We start from the raw sequence: 23,730 nt of genomic DNA on the forward strand, positions 1-23,730 counted from the left end.
CTAGACCCTAAGCCTTAAGGCGTCCACATGCTTCCCAGCCCAAACAGTTCGGAAGAGTCGTGCATATATTATGACAACATTTTGTGATGTTTTTGTTTGTTTTGAACTTAGGCAAGCCGAAGTCTACTCTACGCCCATTCGTCAGTAATTGGTCAACAGTAGGGATCTTCAGTAGTGTTTGTTGTCATTCAACGAGAGACGACTCGTTTTCATGCACATTTTTTTATTGAGAAATACTGCACCAAACATCTTAGTTAGATGTAACATTGCGAGACTAAGATCTCGGCAAAAACATCAAAATTAATGACAGATTTCTTGATTTATGGCTACGGCGTCTCAAAATTGACAAACATCCTCGTCACTTTTTTTCTCGTTTTTCAAGCGAAGGTCTTTTAGGGGAGTATGCGAGCACACTTGTTCGGTTCACCTAGCCAACTTCGGCAAGCCGCCAGCCAAACTGAAGCATGCTGACGCCTTTAGCCCCCCTCAATCCCCTGTTGTATTTGAGGCTGGAGGCCAGTCAGTGGTAGGTCAATAAGAGGCCTGTAGATCTGAGGAGGGACAAACGGTTTGTTTGATGAGGGATCTGACAGGCTTTAGAACTTCTGTCAGACCAGTGTTACTGCTGGCTGGAGTATTAACTAACACAGACTAGGTCTACATTCAATGGTACATTATTACATATATAGCCTGTAGTGGCTAAATTGTCCAATACAATTGTCCCAATACAATTTCCATCCTAATCCTTTAGCCACAATGAAGAGTGGTGACGTATTAGTCTTGACGCATACAAATCCAATGTCCAGGGGTTGATACACACCAGCCCCAATTGTATTTGGTGTGAAATCAAAACAATTATTTACTCAACTTTACTCTTAGACTGCACCTTCTTGCAGTAGGCAGATCTTGGATACTAGCCTTTCCATAATGTTGGTTCTTGTCTTCAGGTGTACTGCATGTACTAACCCCCTGGAGTCAGGCTTGGTCTCAATAACTTTTCCAAGTATCCATGCACTTCGTGGTGCCTTGGGTTTCACCACCAGGACCACATCTCTCCTTCACTGAAGCAGCATTTCACTTTGCCCCACTTTTGTCTTTCCTGTCAGACTGGCAGGTACTCCTCTGTCCATCTCTTCCTAAATTAGTCTGCCATGTACTGGACTTGCTTCCAACGTCGTCTGTTTCGACATTAACAGTGAAATGTGATTTGGGGTGAGGGCTTCTAGATCCAGGGGGTCATTGGTTACCACGGTGATTGGGCAGCTGTTTAGAATGGCCTCTATTTCACACAGCACGGTGTGCAATCCCTCCTCATCTAGGGTCTGTTGTTTCAGGACAGAATGGAGTACCCGGCGATTCATCCCAATGAGCCTTTCCCAGACTCCTCCGTGGTGGGACGCCCCAGACTCCTCCGTGGTGGGACGCCCCAGACTCCTCCGTGGTGGGACGCCCCAGACTCCTCCGTGGTGGGACGCCCCAGACTCCTCCGTGGTGGGACGCCCCAGACTCCTCCGTGGTGGGACGCCCCAGACTCCTCCGTGGTGGGACGCCCCAGACTCCTCCGTGGTGGGACGCCCCAGACTCCTCCGTGGTGGGACGCCCCAGACTCCTCCGTGATGGGACGCCCCAGACTCCTCCGTGGTGGGACGCCCCAGACTCCTCCGTGGTGGGACGCCCCAGACTCCTCCGTGGTGGGACGCCCCAGACTCCTCCGTGGTGGGACGCCCCAGACTCCTCCGTGGTGGGACGCCCCAGACTCCTCCGTGGTGGGACGCCCCAGACTCCTCCGTGGTGGGACGCCCCAGACTCCTCCGTGGTGGGACGCCCCAGCGGGAATGAAACTCCATTGTATTCATTCCTGAAGTAGAGCATCTTGGATCTTTCTCCGTACCAATGAAGTTAGTTCCATTATCAGATCTGACATGTTTTTATTGTATTTATTTCTTTACATTTCCTCTTTCCGTTTTGATTTCTTTAGGACCAAAGTAATCCACACCTACGTTGGTAAATGGTGGGATGTCTGGCATGATCCTTTGCCTTCTGCACACAACACACTCAGAGATGATCTTAGGGCTCTGGTCAAAAGTAGTGCACTGTGTAGGGAATAGGGTGCCATTTGGGACGCAATTTAACACTAATATCAGGGGGATGACAGAGAGGTGTGGTGGATGCTCGTTCCTCAGTCCAACATCTCTGGAGTATGGAAGAAAAAGTTGTCTGAAGTTTTCTTAGTGAAGGTAGAAGTAGTCTAGGAAATTCCGTTTTAGAAAACTTCATGCAATAATTATTACCTGCAAAACCTTTTCCTTTTTTGGGGGGGTCTCAACAAAATGTCATGAAATGTCTCTGATAAATTAAAAACAGTGACAACTTCTGTGACATTTAGAAAAATACAATTATAGGGACCTGCAAGGGAGTGACATTTGTCTGAAACCCACTGTGGCTCACCTACCATAGGAACTAATACAGCCGGCCAGGAAACATAAAGGAGATACAAAACCTATCCAATATGGTGAAACCAATTTACCTGCTAGCCAGCAGTCAGTCCAAAAATATAACAATAATAATTTGGTGGGTGCTTATATTTGTCCTATTTCACACATATAATTAATAAGCATGTGTGAATTGGAAATGTGTTTATTGCATATCCCACTCTCCCTGAGTGGGGTCATGGCCAGGGTCTGGAGCAATTAGGGTTAGGTGCTTTTCTCAAGGGCATATCAACAGATATTTTCACCTTGTCGGCTCGAAGATTCGAATTAGCATCCTTTCGGTTACTGGCCCTAGTGTCTTTGCGAGACTGGTTACATTTGAATAGAGTCACCTTCTGAAAGACAGTGTTTTATCATGTTTTATCCAGTGATGCACTGTACTGTTGTGTTAGCACATTCAAATACCATTTTAAAATGTCTCGCTTTACTCACATATTATGGCAAAGGAACATTGTTAGTTAGCATCAGTGTTTCTGTAATCACTGCTCATCATGTCAGTTTTCCCCAGCTCATCACTATATCCCTGGTTTTACCCTCCCCTCGCCCCACAGGTCCTCTGTAACAGTCTAGAACACATTTATTACCCATCATTCACCTCTCCCTTCCTGCATCGGAGCTGGAGTCACTGATTGGCTGTATAATGAGACCGCTGTCCCCTGGCCAATGTACTGAGAGGACACGCACGCACGCACACATACGCACGCACACATACACACACACACACACACACACACACACACACACACACACACACACATTGTGTAATGAGGCTGATGTACTCTGGCCATTGTGCTGAGTGGACAAGGATAGTTAGGTGATGCCAGCCTGACCGGTGCCGGCCTAATCGACACCACACTCAGGTGGAACACTGATTCAAGGGATTGGTGTGTGTGTGTGTGTATGTGTGTGCGTGTGTGTGTGTATGAGGCTGTGAGCCGATCGAAGGGACCCAGCGACCTCTGGTCCGCCAGGTGCCAGGTCTGTGGTAATTATGCATCAGGCGGTGTGTGTGTGTGTGATTATGCATTAGGCAGCCTGGCGTTGAAACTAACCAGCCGTGGTCCGCATGGTGTCTAGACACACAGTGATCCAACAGCACCGACTCGGCTAGCACCTTCACTAGGCTGTGTGTGTGTGTTTCTGTTAACCATGTGGTGTGAGTGTATCGTACCATCTGGTCCAGCCCTGTGTGTATCAGTATGTTGAGTCTGAACAGTAGATGGGGGATGGACAGCTAGCCAGTGTGAGGACAGGTTAAATCTCCACATCTCCCTCCTCTAGGATCCTAATAACTCACCTCAGCATTTTTCTCTTTAACTCCTGTTCTCCCTCTTTCTTATCCTCTATTCTCCCTCTCTCTCTCGCTCTCTCTCTCTCTGTCTCTGTCTCTGTCTCTCTGTGTCTCTGTGTGTCTCTCTCTCTGTCTCTCTGGGTGGGTTGTGTACAGGGCTTGGGTTGGGGCTGACGAAGGGACTGCCTAGTATACTACCTGTTGGGGCAGGAAAAAATTTAAATGTGGAAAACCAGGAAGCATGAAATGCAGGGGGCGGGGTGTACGGACCCCAGAGCTATGCTGCTGGGGCTGATGCGGGCTCGGCTGACACTGGAGCATGCTTACTGTGGGCTGGTGAACCGTCTGGGGGACTTTGTAGAGGTGTGGGGCGTCAGGGGGGTTTTGAGTGCAGTGGATGAGGGGGGAATTGGTTTGATCTTTTTAGTACTGTTACAATGAAGTGAAGAGTGTACTAACATGGTGTAAAAATACATTATTGGGCGAATAAATATATTTTTTACATAAAAAACTCTCCTCTGTCCCTATGCGGCCAGTCGCGTATAGCTGTAACAGCCGTTTTGTCGAAACAGCGCCACTGAATCAGTGTGTGGCCGAAAATATATTACATCCGTAGTGGTTTAGGACTACCATAGAGAATGAATGGGAAACGCTTTAGGGCTCTTTTTATTTTTTTCAGGCTGCCTTTTTCTTGAAACGCTTTTATTGGGGGTTCAATTCTAAACAAGGAAACTGTATTCTGATATTTTTTCCCCATGTATTGGGGAATTGAATGATAGATTATAATTAGATTTTGTCACTATTGGTTTTATTTGATCATGCAGTGTATTTTCCCAAGCCCAAAACACAGTGTACTTGAAGTGTATTACTTGGAACGTTTATATTGTACCTTTGTACACTAAATAGTTATATTTACTATACTATTTAGTATAAGTATAATTCAGTGTTTTAATATAGACCCACTTTTACTTGCTATTTTTGTATACTGATAACATATGATTGATGAATAATATTTCAGAACATTGATAATATACTCCAAATGTATTCAAAATATTATACATTCCCCATCTTATTTCAGGTGTACTAGTTTATATCCAGTGTATTAAAATAATAGTATTTTGTAATGGGATTTTCTGCTTTTGTGAAAGTGTTATTTTAAAGACCAAATTACTTCATTCATTTATGCTGATGTGAAATTAATTTAAAGATAACACCTTTCAAAATAATTAACACATTTATGTACTGCACATATTCTACCATAAGATTTTCCTCTTCAGTTAAAGATTGCAGTGGATTATTCTTACTTATCAGCCCTACCTGTTGAGGAAACAAAAGTACTTCATCCGATGACCTGGTAAAAACCTTCTTCAGCCCTGCAGTCGACTTGAATGCACAGACCAGCCTTTGACCTCCTTGCCAATCTTAACTTAGATTTAGGGTTACACAAACCAAACTTTTCTGTCAGTTGATTTTTCATGTACCTTGTGCCACAATGTAATTATAAGCAACCCTGTCTGACTTCATGTACAGTATGTTCAATATGTAAACATGAATTAAAGGCAAGAGAATTGTATTGAACTTCAAAATTGTTTTATTAAAAGATTATGGCCATTTTGTTTGTTTGTGTGTGTGTGTGTGTGGATGCGTGTGTGTGTGTGTAAATCAACATTTCCTCTTTTCATCCATCCATCTTTTCTTTTCATCATGATAAAAAGCAGATGCCTGGAACTCCTTCCAGGTCATTTCTTTCTCCATACCCTTGGCCTGGTAGAGGGAGAACAGCTTGGCAGGACAATAAATATATTTCCCTGCCACTCCGGGGAACCCTGTGTGAATGTGAGGACTATTAGGGCCCTGTTTTAGTTCCAAATGGCAGAACCTGCACAAACGGCCAGAGGGTACCACATCTGCTGACTTCCTCTTTTGTTTGTCCTTCTGTTGTTCCACTTTCTGTTTTATGGATTCAAGTTCTTGTTGAAAGAAGGGTGTTGACATGAAATCCTCAAAAGACATTTTGGGGTTTGTGAGGCCCTCTGCTCCATATGTTTTAAATACTTTTGTGGAGCAGTAGAAGTACCTAACATGCCCACTCTGATAAAAATAATGAATTGAGGAGCCATCATTCATGTAACGGGACTTGGGTTGGCCACATGAAAGGCAGGTTTTTGTCATTTTTTTCTTTTGCTGCTGTTGTTGCTCTGACTGTTGCTGCTTTTCCATCAGTCCCAAAACAATTTTCTCTATGGCAGCTTCAGTAAGAGGAGCATTTTGTGTGGGCAGTGCGGGTGGGTTCACAACTGCAGGTGGGAGTGCTGTTACAGGGACACAGGTTGTGTCACTACCCATGGTTAAGTGCTGCCACAGTTGTTGGGTCTCCAAGAGCTTTTCAGGACTGGTGTTAAGGGAGGAACTGGTGTTTTTTAATTTGGCCAGGTGTTTAATATACCTTCCAATGTGGTGTTTGGTGGTTGGGTGAAGCAGGCTGTTGGGGTCTGCACATGAACTTTGCACCATGGAAGCATAGTCAAAGTCCACCAGTTTCAGCATGTCCTTCTGTCCATGATGCCTGGCAAGCAGACCATCAATAGCCACCCTCATTGGGCCAGGCCACCGATTGTGGTCCAACACAAAGACCCGGCCACCAGTCTTGATAGGCCCCGTGCGTGCACTTCTTGGTGAGGCGGTCATAGGCAGTGGAGGTGTGCAGGGCAGATCTGAAAGAGAGGAACAGTTCTTCAGTGAAAGTAATTATGCAGAATGCATGTGTCTGCAAGCATATTTAGGTGCGTGTGACTGAGTTAGTGTGAGAGAGATATGCCTATGTTTGTGGTATTATTCTGAATTACCTATGTCCATCTGGGGCTCCTCAGTGCTTTCTCTCTTTAAAGCCTCAGTAGCAGGAGCTGCAGAATCAGGAAATCTGACAGTCGGCGGCAGCTGTGTTGCTGAGGGTTGACATTTCTCAACAGGGAGAGGGGTCAGGAATACGGACATGTCTGTCCTCTTCTGAGATCTGTGCTTTTCCCAGTGGAGAGGAACAGCACGGCACCCTTGCTCAACGTACTCGAGTCCAAACCTCTCTCCCGTGCCCCTGTTGGAGACTTGTAGTGCTGGATATTTGGCGCTCCCCGTCACATTCACAGAGGCCATGTTCAAGTCTGTGATCAGTAGTGGGTCAAACACTGCAGGCAAAACCACACCCGGCTGTTTGAGATCCACCAATCTCTGGAAATTCCAGCGTGCCACACCAGTCATACCCTGGGCCTGAAATAACTCTGGGGAGACTTTGTTCCCAGTCACCCACTGAGCCTGGTGGAAGTGGTAGCCCTCTTGCTGTGAAGTGCCTCTGATTGGAATCCACACGGGCACAGATGCCCCTTCACCCTGGACATGGTTGAGTTGCAGCGTGCCACCGTATCTGTACAGAATCCCATCCTCCCGTTCTGGGTCACTGAGACAGCCCCTCAGCATGTGGACTCGCTGGATCCTCCAGGCTTTCAGCATGGACGGTTTGAAGAGAGGGATGTCATTTACATCTTTTAACAGGTGGAAGTGAAGGAGAACTTCTTCCACTCTCTTCACAAGCTCTCGTGGCTGAGGGATCTTTGTCCTGCAGTGCTCCCGGATATGCTGCTTTGTTGGATTTGCTGGCACGATCCCACAGAAGACATAGGCCTCCTTCAGTCTCTTCAGATCCTGCTGATCCACAATTGTGAAGGCAGCCGAGAGGAACTGACAGAAAGAGCTGTATAAGGAATGATGCTCTGAGACACACTCCCGGCAGAATCGTCTCATACAGTGGAACAAGTCCAGCTTTACAGAGATGAACTCATTAAACTTTGACCTCGAAGCACAGATGTTGGTCAAGTCCCCGGATGTCACCTCTGCAACAGTAGCCTCTGTAGTCCTCCAGGCTTCCCTCAAAAGGTGCTCAGCTGGATGAGAATTCTGGACCCTGAAGGCTGCACAGCAGTCCCTATGTACAAAGAAACATAACAATGTCCAGAAATAGAAGAGGATTAAAAAAAAGTTACATGATTAAATATATAATGAATTTTCTTCCCTATTTGAGATTTAAATGAAATTATTAATATCATTAAATAACATATGTAAGCTGAAAAGGCTTATACAATTGTTAAACAAATTATATAATAAATACCTGTCCACCCAATGGTAATTGGCCTTTTCAATTCCAGCAGCAGTGTAGCGTGTGGCCAGACCTTCATACATGGGCTCCAAAGACCTTTCACTCTCGGACTGCACCATCACCCAAGAGATGATCATCCAGTTCTCGTTCATCACAGCATAAGATGACATTGTGCCTGATGTAAGAGTGACTTTCCTGGCAATCTTCCGGGTGTGGTCGGATCTCAACACCTGTCCAAATGTGCCCTGTAAGAGCTGCGTGATTGATGGCTCCTGCCTCTGAAACTCCTGCAGAAGACAGTCTGTAAGGTAATATGACGACACAGACATTCCACACCAGCCGTCTGTGTCTTCATACCCCCCAAATGCAGCAGGTGTACTGTCCCTCCTCAGGTATTTGCTGATGGTGCTCTGACCATACAACCCTGCCTCAGCATCCTTGATGTTCTGCACACTTAGCAGGTAGGCCAGGTTTGCTCTTTCATACTTTAGGTGCATCATCTCCATCAGCTGATTGGCCATGTCATTTGGGGATTTTGCAGTGCGTCTTAATTCATCTACCACAGATTTACAGATCGCTTTCTTGTAGGTAAGGAGGGCTGGCAACATGTTGGTATACCTTTTAGGGAGCTTTGCCAGCCACAGAGGATTGTCAGCAAACCAATTCCTTTTGCATGCTTTGCAGCAAAGCCGAGATGCAAACAAGTAATATTGATTGACAATGCCAACAACCACTCGAGGCCTTCCTACACCTGATGAAGTTATCTGTGGTCGAGAACAACTGTGAAGACATGGGAGAACATAATTGTTTCTCAGCCTTCCCATGATGCTGTCATTCTCTGGTTTCCAGATGAAGAATGGATGTAGCTGGAAATATTTGGGGGATGGAAGCCCACAGGCAGTCTCAATGAGCTCAGGCTGAGGTGGTAGACGCCACAAAGAGACAGAGTTAGTAAGGTGCCTCACAGGTGGACTTCCCGGCCACAGTCCCATGGCTTCCAGCTCCATCTTCATCCATACCTTTTGCTGTTGAGAGCAGTTCCAGTGAATCATTTCTTGGTCATATCTGGGCAGTGGAAGTGAGGGTGGAAATCCAGGGTGTGTTGATGCTGGCGGCACAGGCTGAGATGCAGGGCGTGTTGATGCTGGTGGCACAGGCTGAGATGCAGGGCGTGTTGGTGCTGGCGGCCCAGGCTGACGTGCAGGGTGTGTTGGTGCTGGAATCACAAATACCAAAAGGTAAAAAATCAACATGTAGACTACAGTGATTACTTACTTATAGTACACTTATTTCACAAATACACAATTGAATGACCTTGTAGACTAAATATATCATACATGCACATGCACAGAAATTCAGAGGACATGCAAAAAGGGAACTCAAATGAACACTTACCCTCATGGAGACGGAGGTTTTGATGGACATGTTGTCATGAACATGTCCTTTTGATTTTGTTAGTAGAACACAAGCAAAATAACAATTAGGAACATGGCCAGAACATAGCCAGAACAAGGCCAAAATAATAACCAAGGTATATTGTTAGGCAGAATAATTCAGTGAATAGTCCTGCCAAACTGATGGAGAAAAACCTCTGCCAGTAGACACAGATGGTGCTCCTACAGCTGCTGATGCTGGTGAATCTGAAATAAAGTTTAACATACACACACATGATCTTGGTTGCAAGCAGTTACATTACAGTTTACAATGAGTAGATTTGAAGTAATTTGCCTAAAGTAGCAACGATACACAATAGTTAATGTAGTTGTCAAAATAGCTAGAAAATAAGTGACAATAATTCCTCACAAATGTAGCACAACTATTTGTTGAATAATCCTTACATTCCTAACTCAAATGGAAACTCAGTAAAATGGTTATGTGTTTAAAAATACATAGAAAACATGTTTAACTCAGAGCATGGTCTGGATTTTGGAAGGTGAAATACTCAGTATAGCTTTCTCCAGGAAAACTTCATTCATCCATTGCTATGCAATAAAACATAATGAAAACCAAAAAAGATATATGATGCCACAAGCAATATTTTTCAGATGATTTGTGTTTACTTTTGACATACCTTGGGAGTAAGGAGTTGCAGTAGAGGCTGGTGATGTAACGGTTGATGGCAATGACTCTTTTTTCATTAGCAGGTACTGCTGCAGTTTGTGCATTTTTGAACCTGTACCACATTTCCTTGACATAATGAAGAAAGCCTACCCACCAGCTCTGCTCTCCCATATTTCTCCCCATGTACTTTTGGCCCGATTACCAAAGCCAACCAGAGTGTCACAATCTGAGGTCACAGCAGGAGAATTCGTTTTGTGAGACTCAAACTTTGAAAGCTCCTCAATATCTTTGAAGCTCATGGCATATTCCAAAAAGGACTGCAAACTGATTTTGCTGCTCCCCTCTGTACTGAAATGGCCTGCCTCTTTTTCTTTTTCCAAATTTTTGATGAGGTACATAGTGTATCCAACATCATTTTCCAGCAGCCACCTGAAGGACTTGCCTCTGTACTTCCCAAACTGTAGTATGTACTCCCCCAACACCTCAGCTTTATCTGACACATCCCCCCCTCTTTGTAAGACAACGCTGATGGCATTCTTCCTGACAACCTCTTCCTTCAGAGGAGCAGACTTGTCCTGCATAGAAGGGTTGTCTTTGATCTTCTTGGCGGCATCAGAGGGGACTTGTAGAAGGTAACCTAACGCGCCTCTCCGAAAGGTAACTTGGACCTTGCCAGGGAAAAACACCGAAGGCCTGTGTGACATGTTAATCTAAATGATGAAGCAAAGAGTAAACAAAATTAATTATTTAATTATTTTTAATGATACCTTTCAGGCTAATGTACTAATTATACAGTACAATGTATAATATACACACACAACTGTCACGATTCAGACAGACGACCAGAGGACCACAATTGCGTCACACCAGAAAGTTTATTAAACTTAAGGGAAAAGGGACGTAGGGAGTGAATGAAGGCTCCAGGGGTAACAGGGATCCCGTCCAATGCGCTGGGTCTGTGCCCCCCCCAGTGGCAGCGATGCGTCCTATGAAGCCGGTGGTGGGTGGTCCAGAAGTCCTGGGGGGGGGGAGACACAGACACAACAGGGCGGAATGAAACCAGGCAGCAGTACAGTTCAAGGGAAATCCAAAATACGTAGTAGCAAGGCAGAAGGCTGGTCAGAGTTACCGGGATTGAAGAGTAGTCAGGAGTCGTAATGGCAGAAGCAGGTCTGGATCTCCTGAGGCAGAAGAGTATCCAAAAAACAGGCAGGTCCGGGGTCACAAAACCAGGGTGAGCCAGAAGCGCGAGCAAACAGGTTCCGGGTGTGAGCTTTGCAGACGATCTGACACCGGAGAGCTGAAAGACAGGGCCTTAAATACTGGGAGAGGTAGTGGGTAATGCAGCGCAGCTGGCAGAGTAATTAGAGCAGAGCAGAGCAGGGACAGGTGGAGCTAGTTAGGCTGAGTAGAGAGAGTGGTGAGCAGAGTGGAAGAAAATTAAGGTGGTAACCCGGTGGAGTGAGAGGCCCATGACAGAACCCCCCCCCCAAGGGACGGCCCCAGAAGTCCCAAGAGCAACACCACGCCGGGCGGGAGGAGGGGAGCCGGAGGAGGGCTAGAACTCCTCCGAACGGTCCGAGTGAACGTCCTCATCCTCGGAGGAAGCCGGAGGGCCGTGGTCGGGAGATGGGACAGGTCCCGAGACAGGATCAGGCACAGGACAGGAAGCCGAGCGGGCCGGACGGTTAGGGACCCCTCTGGGGCGGCCCCTACGGATTGCAGGTTGATCAGGATGCCGTTGGTGGAAAGCGGTGATGAGAGTCCTATCCACAATCCGACTAGCTGGCACCCAGGTCCTTTCCTCAGGTCCATAGCCCTCCCAGTCAATGAGGTACTGGAGACCCCTACCCCTCCGTCTGGACCGAAGCAGGCGGCGGACGGTGTAAACCAGACCACCATCGACGAGCCGTGGAGGAGGAGGACCAGGCGCAGCAGGGACCAGCGGACTCTCATGGATGGGCTTAATCTTAGACACATGGAAAGTGGGGTGCACCCTCAGGGAATTAGGCAGTTGGAGCCGGACAGCAGTTGGGCTAATCACTCTTATGATAGGGAATGGGCCAATGAACCGAGGTGCCAGCTTCTGCGACTCCACCCTGAGTGGCAGGTTCTTCGATGACAACCACACCCTTTGACCAACATGGTAGGTGGGAGCAGGAATTCTCCGACGGTTGGCCCCGGTAGTGTAGCTGGCAACGGACCTGAGGAGTGTGGCTCGGGCTTGTGACCAGGTGCGGCGACATCGACGGGCAAAAGCAAGTGCAGATGGGCAAGTAACCTCCTCCTCCTGGCTGGCAAATAGAGGAGGCTGGTATCCATAAACACATTGGAAAGGGGACATACCGATGGCAGAGCAGGTCAGAGAATTGTGTGCGTACTCCACCCATGTCAATTGCTGCGACCAGGAGTGGGGGTTGCGTGAAGTCATGCATCGCAGTGCCTTCTCGAGCTCCTGATTAGCCCGCTCTGACTGCCCATTGGATTGGGGATGGAATCCGGAAGTCAGACTGACTGTGGCTCCCAGCAGGTGACAGAACTCCTTCCAAAAAGCGGAGGAGAATTGTGGACCACGGTCAGAAACAACATCCCTTGGCAGTCCGTGGATCCGGAAGACGTGTTCCAGGACCACCTGGGCGGTCTCCTTGGCGGTTGGGAGCTTGGGGAGGGGAATGAAGTGTGCCATCTTGCTGAAACGGTCAACGATGGTGAGAATGACGGTCATGCCACTTGAAGGGGGCAGCCCCGTGACAAAGTCAAGGGCGATGTGAGACCAGGGACGTCTGGGCACAGGCAGGGGCTGCAGCAATCCGGCTGGGGGCTGGCAGGACGACTTGTGTTGGTTGCAGATGGGGCAGGCTTGGACGAATTCCCGTACATCCTTCCTCAGAGAGGGCCACCAGAACCTCTGGGCGAGCAGGTTGTAAGTGCGGGTGGAGCCAGGGTGACAAGCTAGGCGGGAGTCATGTCCCCACTGAATGACCTGGGACCTCAGGTCTTCGGGGACAAAAAGGCGGTCAGCTGGGCAAGTGCTGGGACCTGGCTGGTTACGGAGAGCCTCCAGCACCTGTTCCTCAACAGCCCAGGTCAGAGCTGCAACGATGCAGGGACTTGGCAGAATCGACACAGGGTCCTTGGAGGGGGTGTCATCCTTCTGGAATTGACGGGAGAGGGCGTCTGGCTTGGTGTTGCGTGATCCAGGCCGGTATGACAGAGTGAAATTAAACCTGGTGAAGAACAGGGCCCAGCGGGACTGCCTGGAGTTCAACCGTTTGGCCGTGCGGATGTACTCCAAGTTCTTATGATCGGTCCAAACGAGAAATGGAATGGTGGACCCCTCCAGCCAGTGACGCCACTCCTCCAAGGCAAGCTTCACAGCCAGCAGCTCACGGTTCCCTATGTCGTAATTGCACTCAGAGGGGGACAACCGACGTGAGAAAAAGGCACAGGGATGGAGCTTCCTATCCTCCGCAGCCCACTGAGAAATCACAGCACCAACTCCCACATCCGAGGCGTCCACCTCCACAATGAATTGCCGGTCCACATCAGGCATCTGGAGGATGGGAGCGGAGGTGAACCTCACCTTGAGGGTACTGAAGGCTTTGTCGGCTGCTGGGGTCCAGGTGAAGGGTTGCTTGGTGCTGGTTAGAGCAGTGAGAGGGGCAGCAACGGTACTGTAGTTCCGGATAAACTTCCTATAGAAGTTAGCAAACCCCAGAAACTGTTGCAGCTTCTTTCTGTTCTCCGGAACTGGCCATGAAGTGACTGCTGATACTTTGGCAGGATCCATTTGGATACTTCCCTCTGCCACTATGTACCCCAGGAAGGCCACTGTCTTGACGTGAAACTCACATTTCTCTGCCTTGGCGTAGAGGGAATTCTCCAGAAGACGATGAAGGACTTGCTGGACATGGCGGGTGTGTTCAGACAGGTTTCTGGAGTAAATTAAGATGTCATCCAGGTAAACGAAGACAAACTTGTTTAACATGTCCCGCAGTACATCATTCACTAGAGCCTGGAACACAGCAGGAGCATTGGTGAGGCCAAAAGGCATAACCAGATACTCGTAGTGGCCTGTTGGTGTATTGAATGCGGTTTTCCATTCATCTCCCTCCCGGATCCGCACTAGGTGGTAAGCGTTTCTGAGATCCAACTTGGTAAAAACAGTGGCTCCCTGGAGCAACTCAAAAGCAGAGGTGAGCAGAGGCAGAGGGTAACGGTTTTTCACTGTGATGTCGTTGAGTCCCCTGTAGTCGATGCAGGGGCGAAGAGATCCGTCCTTCTTCCCCACAAAGAAGAAGCCAGCACCAGCAGGAGATGAAGATGAACGGATTAATCCGGCGGACAGAGAGCCATTGATGTAGTCCTCCATGGACTTTCTTTCAGGAGCAGACAACGAATAAAGACGACCCCTTGGAGGAGCTGTTCCAGGGAGGAGGTCGATGGCACAGTCGTACGGTCGGTGAGGGGGCAGAGATGTGGCTCTTGCTTTGTTAAACACCTCTCTGAGACCATGGTAGCATTCTGGGACATTGGAGAGGTCAGGAGCGGAGTTAGTAGATACTGGCCGAGGGGGTAGTGCGGCAGCAAGCAGGCAGGTTCGGTGGCAGTCCTCTCCCCACTCCCTGATCACCCCGGTCACCCAGTCGAGCTGAGGGTTGTGCCGGCGGAGCCATGGGTAACCCAGGATGAGGGGTTGGCCTGGAGAGGGGAGCAGGTGAAACTGGATAGTTTCTTGATGGTTTCCGGACAGACCCATCGAGACCGGGGCCGTGACATGAGTGACCGATCCGAGTAAGTGTCCGTCCAGTGCCCGGGCAGGAATAGGAGGTGTCAAACGGAGGTTCTCCAGTCCCAGTTGGCGTGCCAGCTTGATGTCCATTATGTTGGCTTCGGCGCCAGAATCCACCAGAGCCGCCAGGGTGTGAGTTGAGTCAGAGAGGCGGAGGTGAACTTGCAGCAGGGGTTTGCGGTCGGAGGACTGGATGGTCATAGAACTCAACCGGACTCCCCCTACGCCCGGTGAGCTTCGGCCCTTTAAAGGGCAGGTTACCACACGATGTCCATCACCTCCACAATAGAGGCAGAGGTTTGAGGTGAAGCGGCGCTGGCGCTCTGCAGGAGTGAGGGAGGCTCGCCCAATCTCCATAGGCTCAGACTGATCGAGCTGACCTGGGTGAGTGGCAGTAGATGACAGGAGCCCAGTCGGATCTCTCCGAATGCCGGTAGTAGGTGGACCTTGGCGCCCCCTCTCACGACGACGGGTCTGTATCCTTCTGTCGATCCTGACAGTCAGTGCGATGGCTTCATCAAGAGTGGAAGGCAGTTCATGGGAGACCAACTCGTCCTTGATATAGTCAGCCAAACTATGGAAGAACGCGTCCACCAACGATGGTGTGTTCCAAGAACTTCGTCTAGCCAGGGTTCGGAAGTCGATGGAATGGTCTGCGACTGTACGTCTGCCTTGTCGAATACTGAACAGTTCACGAGACGCCTCTGCGGTGGGTGAATCCAGGTCAAACACCTTCAGCATCTCCTCAGCAAACAGGTCGAAGGTTGCACATGCGGGGGTTTGACGTTCGAACTCTGCTGTTCCCCAGAGTCGAGCTCGGCCCGTCAGGTGAGTGATGGCATACCCAACTTTAGCCCCCTCCGTGGCGAAGGTCCTTGGCTGCAAGGAGAACTGAAGTCGGCAGCTAGTCAGGAATGGCCGGACCTGGGTTGAATCGCCGTTGAACCGCTCGGGGTTTCCAATCTTGGGTTCCGGAGCAGCGGCTGCAATGACCGGGGCAGGTAACTCGGGGGCTGGGCTGGTGGGCAGACTGGCTGGGGTAAGGTTGGTGAGGAGTTGAATGATCATGGCGAGTTGTTGTTGCTGCTGCTGGAACTGCTGCTCATGCTCATCGGTTTCCATGTCGGGGAAAGTGTGCGCTGAGTCCATAATGGTCAGATCGTACTGTCACGATTCAGACAGACGACCAGAGGACCACAATTGCGTCACACCAGAAAGTTTATTAAACTTAAGGGAAAAGGGACGTAGGGAGTGAATGAAGGCTCCAGGGGTAACAGGGATCCCGTCCAATGCGCTGGGTCTGTGCCCCCCCCAGTGGCAGCGATGCGTCCTATGAAGCCGGTGGTGGGTGGTCCAGAAGTCCTGGGGGGGGGGAGACACAGACACAACAGGGCGGAATGAAACCAGGCAGCAGTACAGTTCAAGGGAAATCCAAAATACGTAGTAGCAAGGCAGAAGGCTGGTCAGAGTTACCGGGATTGAAGAGTAGTCAGGAGTCGTAATGGCAGAAGCAGGTCTGGATCTCCTGAGGCAGAAGAGTATCCAAAAAACAGGCAGGTCCGGGGTCACAAAACCAGGGTGAGCCAGAAGCGCGAGCAAACAGGTTCCGGGTGTGAGCTTTGCAGACGATCTGACACCGGAGAGCTGAAAGACAGGGCCTTAAATACTGGGAGAGGTAGTGGGTAATGCAGCGCAGCTGGCAGAGTAATTAGAGCAGAGCAGAGCAGGGACAGGTGGAGCTAGTTAGGCTGAGTAGAGAGAGTGGTGAGCAGAGTGGAAGAAAATTAAGGTGGTAACCCGGTGGAGTGAGAGGCCCATGACACACAACCTTCAACTATACAGATCTATAACCAATCCCCAAATATACACAACCTCATCTGGACAAACCAATACCCCTCCCCACATATACACTGGACAACACTTGCAATAGTAATTAACAATTAACAATCTTGTAATTAACTTTATTATGAACTATAGCTTTCAGACTATTCTGTAATATCTATACAGAAATAGCTACATCATTTAAGTGACTTATTATGAACGCATTCACATTGTATAATTCGTGAAAACATAGAATACTTGTTTATTTAGATCGCGCTATAATACTATAATACTTACAAATATATATGAGAAACGTATAGTTTCCACAAGTCCACGTTTCATTCAGATTACGTTCTAACAAAATTACTCTGAATATCCGCTGTATTTACTATTATTGCATTATTAAAAGATCCGAAGACAAATTAAAAAAAAGACAATCGATGATAAAGAACTCATATTTTGTATGTAAAAACACGACTTACCTTTGGCAGTCCTTACGAATTAGAAGCTGTTGTGTGTCTGACGTAGCTAAAACCGCTAATGTAACAAAACGTAAAATGCTCGGATCAAATGCTGAAATGTAAAAGAAATTCACGAATCAGAAAAAGTAAATAAGGCTCAGATGAGTTGTTCCCGGGTGTTTGTTGTGGTTCGTTGTAATTCGGCTATTATCTTCGCCACCTCTTGCGTAAAACCTGCCACAGCGCCTCGGAGGGCATACGTGGCCATACATATATTGCATCCGTAGTGGTTTAGCACTACCATAGGGAATGAATGGGAAACGCTTTAGGGCACTTTAGCTAAAGAATCCTCGGCTCCCGCCCCGCGCTATGCCGACACTCATTAGTCTCAACTCAGGACTACATTTACATACATTACATTAAATCTATAATCCTAATTTAATGCTGCTGATGTTTAATCTCTATTGGATCACCTGAAGAGAAAGGATAAGTGAATAAATAGATCATGGTGATAAGGATGTCCTTGCAGTAGGTAATGTTTGACTCATTATATAGCTATTCTCACTAAGAGAAAAACACTATTTTCCCCTGATCCACTTCATATACTAAGACATTACACTAATGGTATATTATGATTGTGTTTAGGGTGATAGTGACAGTCCATGCATGGTTGATGTTGGTTATCTGGGGGTTTGTTTCTGTCTAGGACCGTGCTTGCTTTTGTGGGTGTGTGTGTCATTGACTGACGTCTGTCTGTCAGTCTGTCTCCTTGTGTCCCTGCACATTATTGGCAGCGTCTCTCTCTAGCTAGCTGCGGGGGAGTTTTAATGTTATTCTCTGGGGGTTGGATCCTGTCTGATAGTATTGACTGTGTGTGTGTGTTTTTAATTAGCTGTGGAGGGTTAATTGCCTCCTGACTGGTCTGCAACAGTTGATAGAATGACTCACCCTAGACTGAATGACATTGTCTCCCTGTCGAGCGTGTGTGTGTGCCTGTGTTTCTCTCCTCAGGTTCCTGATATTTACAGAAAGTATTACCTCCCTGTGTGGGGTCGGATTTGAAAGTATGTGTGGCTCCTCTCTCTGTCCTCTTTCTGTCCCCTCTCTATTCCTCTCACAACTCAATTCAATTAAATTCAATTTAAGGGCTTTATTGGCATGGGAAACGTATGTTAACATTGCCAAAGCAAGTGAAGTAGATAGTAAACAAAAGTGAAATAAACAATAAATATTAACAGTAAACATTACACTCAGAAGTTCCAAAAGAATAAAGACATTTCAAATGTCATATTATGTATATATACAGTGTTGTAACAATGTGCAAATAGTTAAAGTAGAAATGGGAAAATAAATAAACAACTCTCTCTCTCTCTTTCTCATACCTCTCTCTTTCATCTCTCTCTCTTCCCAATGCTGTCTCCAGGGCCGTAGCCAGGGTCTGAGTTTTATTGAGGTCCGGAGGTACTGCATTTCTATATTTTAAAACTCTAAAATGCTATTTTGAGAACAGCAAAAACAAGCAACAATTACCCCAGCTATTATCAAATTGGTTCCTGTAGCTTCATTCACCTCAGTTGATCTACAAACACATAGCCTATTAGCTATACAATTAGCCGCTACACATTAACTCACATTAACTCAGCACCGGGATTAAAAACTATAATTTAATACGTACTATTAGCAGAAAAAATATTTTATTAACAAAAGGCAAGCAAATATGTTTACTTTACATAACTTTTTTGTTGTTGCAATTTTACAGCTAATTTCCTGCAATTCTACCTTCCTAATATTGAGTTGCACCCCCTTTTGCCTCAATTCATCAGGGCATGGACTACAAGGTGTCGAAAGCGTTCCACAGGGATGCTGGCCCATGTTGACTCCAATGCTTCCCACAGTTGTGTCAAGTCGGCTGGATGTCCTTTGGGTGATGGACCATTCTTGAGAAACACAATAAACTGTTGAGCGTGAAAAACCCACCAGCGTTGCAGTTTTTGACACACTCAAACCAGTGCGCCTGGCACTTACTACCATACCCTGTTCAAAGGCACTTACATCTTTTGTCTTGCCCATTAACCCTTTGAATGGCACACAAACACAATCCATGTCTCAATTGTCTCAAGGCTTAACATTCCTTCTTCAACCATTCTCCTCCTCTTCATCTACGCTGATTGAAGTGGATTTAACAGGTGACATCAACAAGGGATCATAGCTTTCACCTGGATTCTCCTGGTCAGTCTATGTCATGGAAAGAGCAGGTGTTCCTAATGTTCTGTACACTCAGTGTATTTTGCCATGGGGTGGGAAGAAATGTTTGCAATTTTAAAAGCAAGCATTTTGCCATGACTTATGCCATGTTAATATGATATCTGAGTGAGAGTGACTAACACAATCTATGGGGGCCCCTTGGAGGTCAGGGCCCCTGGACACGTGCCCTGCGTGCCCGGTCGGTAATTCGGCCATGACAGTTTAGATAGCTGGCTAGACTAACTAGACTAATTTACCAATCTTTTTTTGTTGTTACAGACATGGATTAATTGAGTGACTGTCAGTGAGTGACATATAACAAGAGGAAAACTGCTGATGCACAACCAAGTGTTGATGCACAACCACATAGCAAGCTAGCTAGCCTTTTTAGCTTCCCACATCTCCATGTGAAATAATCAGATTCATAATAAAACAATATGCCCTGGCAAATATTCATATCCTTGCCGGTGTAACCTAAAACACTAATATATCTTGATTAGATAAGTATTCAACCCACTGAGTCAATACATGTTAGAATCACCTTTGGGTAGCGATCACAGCTGTGAGTCTTTCTGAGTAAGTCTCTAAGAGATTTGCACACCTGGATTGTACATTATTTGCACATTATTCTTTAAAAAATTATTTAAAAAAGTGTTGCCATAGATTTTCAAATAGATTTAAGTCAAAACCTAAACTATGCCATTCAGGAACATTCAATTTCGTCTTGGTAAGCAACTCCAGTGTATATTTGGTTTTGTGTTTTAAGTTCTTGTCCTGCTGAAAGGTGAATTTGTCTCCCAGTGTCTGTTAGAAAGCAGACTGAACCAGGTTTTCCTCTAGGATTTTGTCTGTGCTTAGCTCTAGTAACTACAGTGTTGTTGATCCATCCTCAATGTTCTCCTATCACAGCCATTAAACTCTGTAACTGTTTTAAAGTCACCATTGGTCTCATGGTGAAATCCCCGAGCGGTTTCCTTCCTCTCCGGCAACTGAGTTAGGAAGGGAGCCTGTATCTTTGTAGTGACTTGGTGTATTGATACACCATCCACAGTGTAATTAATAACTTCACTATGCTCAAAGTAATATTCAATGTCAGTTTTTAAAAATTATCTACCAATAGGTGCCCTTCTTTGCGAGGCATTGGAAAACCTCCCTGGTCTTTGTGGTTGAATCTGTGTTTGAAATTAACTGTGCGACTGAGGGACCTTATAGATGTGTATGTATGGGGTACAGAAATGAGGTACTCAATCAGAAATCATGTTAAACACTATTATTGCACAGAGTGAGTCCATGGAACTTATTATGTGACTTGTTAAGCAAATTTTTCAAACAGAAATGTGCATCCTGTAGCACTAACTCCAAAAAGTTTTGGGACACCGTAAAGTCCATGGAGAATAAGAGCACCTCCTCCCAGCTGCCCACTGCACTGAGGCTAGGAAACACTGTCACCACCGATAAATCTACGATAATCGAGAATTTTAATAAGCATTTTGCTAAGGCTGGCCATGCTTTCCACCTGGCAACCCCTACCCCGGCCACCAGCTCTGCTCCCTCCGCTGCAACTTGCTCATGTATAATAATTGAAATTGAAATATTCTAAGTTTTGAATCCGGTGTCGTTTTGCGTGTCAGTTCATAAACACTATGCCATGGGATCGGTACGTCAAAGATATCTTCCCAACTATTTTGCAATCTATATGGGACGGCTGTCAATCCTTTGGTCCTTAAGTGAAACTGAAATACTTTTTTATTTATCACAGTTTTCCTTAACCAATTATGTTGTTCAATGCAAGGCCGACAGACAAGTTCCTTACTTTCTCCCCCTTCCACTTTCCTATTCCACCTTTGCGGTAAGGCTGCAATTATTTGGTTGTAATTTTGGGTAGAGCAGACATTTCCATATGTTTTTGTTAGCTGCATGTGCGACATAACTCCACCAGTCCTACCAATGATATCATTTACGAAGATTATACCTTTTTTAAACATTCTGTCAAAAAATAAAGGTTTTTTGTCAATTAGTATATTTGAATTTAACCACAATATTTGTTGCGTTATTTGTTCTGTCGTTTCTGGAGGATTAAATTGAAATTGCAACCAACTTTCTATGGCTTGTTTTAGAAATAGTGATATTTGGGAGATTATTTCCTTTTCAAATAACTGAAAGTGAGAGGTTGTAATCTCCCCGCCTTATCTTAGCTCATTGGTCACCATAGCAACTCCCACCTGTAGTATGCGCTCCAGCAGGTATATCTCACTGGTCATCCCCAAAGCCAACACTTCCTTTGGCCGCCATTCCTTCCAGTTCTCTGCTGCTAATGACTGGAACGAACTGCAAAAATCTCTGAAGCTGGAGACTCTTATCTCCCTCACTAACTTTAAGCGTCAGTTGTCAGAGCATCTTACCGATCACTGCACCTGTACACTGCACCTGTACACAGCCCATCTGTAATTAGCCCACCCAACTACCTCATCCCCATATTGTTATTTATTTTGCTCATTTGCACCCCAGTATCTCTATTTGCACATCATCTTCTGCACATCTATCACTCCAGTGTTAATAGTAAATTGTAATTATTTTGCACTATGGCCTATTTATTGCCTTACCTCCATAACTTACTACATTTGCACACACTGTATATAGATTTTCTATTGTGTTATTGACTGTACATTTTGTTTATCCCATGTGTAACTCTGTGTTGTTGTTGTTTTTATCGCACTGCTTCGCTTTATCTTGGCCAGGTCGCAGTTGTAAATGAGAACTTGTTCTCAACTGGCCTACCTGGTTAAATAAAGGTGAAATAAAAATGTGAACTTATTTAGGCTTGCCATAACAAAGGGGTTGAATACTTATTGACTCAAGACATTTAGGCTTTTAATTTTTTATTAATTTGTACAAATGTCTAAAAACTTAATTCAGAGAAACCCACAGGAGTAATGTCACACCTTCCAACCCTACTATAGTATTGCTCAGATACATACAACCTGTCTAACCTTGCTGCACTGACATGACTTTCATTCACTTTCAGCCATGTGTACTGCCTAACTTTTGCATTCCTTACTCTCCACACATCAGAAAGCTCAAACTCAGTTAACAGACCAGACAGGCAAGTGGCTGACCGCAGGTGAGGTTCTTCAGCGATGCGATCAACAGTAAAATCCACTGTACAGTTCCAGTCCCCCCCTAAAACCATACACCCCTATTGGTCACACTGTCTTAAGGTTTCCTTTATTTTATCAAAACCAACAATATGCTCTGTACCCTCATTAGGAGCATAAACATTCAAAAAAACAAAAAAACATAACATCCACCTTGACCAATAAAACCCGACCTTTGACAATCTCTGTTGTAGATACCACAGTCACCCCTAAGCCTGAAGAAAACAAGATTGCCACCCCAGCACTGAAATTAGTACCATGACTGAGTATATGCTGCCCCTCCCACCACATACCCCAGTCAACCTCATTTTCCTCATCACTATGTGTCTCCTGTAGGAAAACTACATTAAGCCTTTTCTGTTTTATTACTTCTAATACCCAAGCCCTCTTATTCCTGTCCCTTCCTCCATTAATATTGAGAGAACCTACCCTTAGTACCTCCATATAGAAAATAAAAAGGAAAAGCAGAAGAAACCACAGAGAAACCAGACAAAGAGAATAGAACACCCTATGAGGCATAATCATCATCATTATTTAAATGTTCTCTTAATCTGACCACGTTTCCCACCACCTTTTGCTGCTGCAAGAGCAGTAACACATTTCCTCAAGCGAAACCGCTTCTTCTCACTCAACTGGTCTAACCCCAACATCACAGCTGACCTCACAAACTTATCAACATCAAAATAATCTGCCAATTTGACAGATTTCCCAAAAGTCTGATCAAGAAACCCATTTACCTCCTCTAGATCGTAAATTGAGTCCTCACCAGCTGATATGGTATCAAGAGCGATATCCATATCCTTCTCCTGATCCTCCTCAACTGAGGCCACAGACCACTGACTCCCCTCTACCACATCCCTTTCAACACTCCCCACTTGCACCCCATCACTCGTACCAGGCATCTCCTCCACTACCTGGGAGACTAGCCCCACCTGAACCCCATTACTCGTAGTGGGCATCTCCTCCACTACCTGGGAGATTAGCTCCACATGAACCCTCTCCTGTAACCCATTACTTGTAGTGGGCATCTCCTCCACTACCTGGGAGATTAGCTCCACATGTACCCTCTCCTGTACCGCAGCACTCGTACTGGCCCTTCAGATCCATCCTTACCTTCTACAACAATATTGTTCTGCTGCATAACATTTCCCTCTGGTACAAGTTGCAACTCTGTGCCCTCAACACGGACAACTTGTTCCTCAGCAACAGATGCTTGTGGCTGCTCTACCGCTGTCAGCCCACCTCTCCCTACATCAGTGGGCCCAG

The 23,730-nt window shown here is 46.3% G+C and overlaps 1 protein-coding gene across 3 annotated transcripts; it reads right to left on the reverse strand.

The window, feature by feature from the left end:
- Positions 1 to 5,394: 5,394 nt before the first annotated feature.
- Positions 5,395 to 10,641, reverse strand: LOC311125444 (uncharacterized protein). Of its 3 annotated transcripts, XM_084199496.1 has the most exons (6): positions 10,002 to 10,641; positions 9,520 to 9,570; positions 9,326 to 9,372; positions 7,943 to 9,146; positions 6,630 to 7,759; positions 5,395 to 6,497 (listed from the first exon to the last, which is right to left on the reverse strand). In XM_084199496.1, exons 4-6 carry the CDS (start codon positions 8,980 to 8,982, stop codon positions 5,446 to 5,448), a joined length of 3,222 nt encoding a protein of 1,073 aa, XP_084055622.1. In that variant the 5' UTR covers positions 8,983 to 9,146; positions 9,326 to 9,372; positions 9,520 to 9,570; positions 10,002 to 10,641; the 3' UTR covers positions 5,395 to 5,445. The 3 variants fall into 3 exon arrangements, with proteins under 3 accessions (XP_084055622.1, XP_084055620.1, XP_084055621.1); XM_084199494.1 differs by having other exon boundaries at positions 7,943 to 9,372; XM_084199495.1 differs by having other exon boundaries at positions 9,326 to 9,570.
- Between the last annotated feature and the right edge of the window lie 13,089 nt (positions 10,642 to 23,730).

This window comes from Coregonus lavaretus (assembly GCF_964263955.1).
Source record: "Coregonus lavaretus genome assembly, contig: HAP1_SCAFFOLD_783, whole genome shotgun sequence".
NCBI lineage: Eukaryota > Metazoa > Chordata > Actinopteri > Salmoniformes > Salmonidae > Coregonus > Coregonus lavaretus.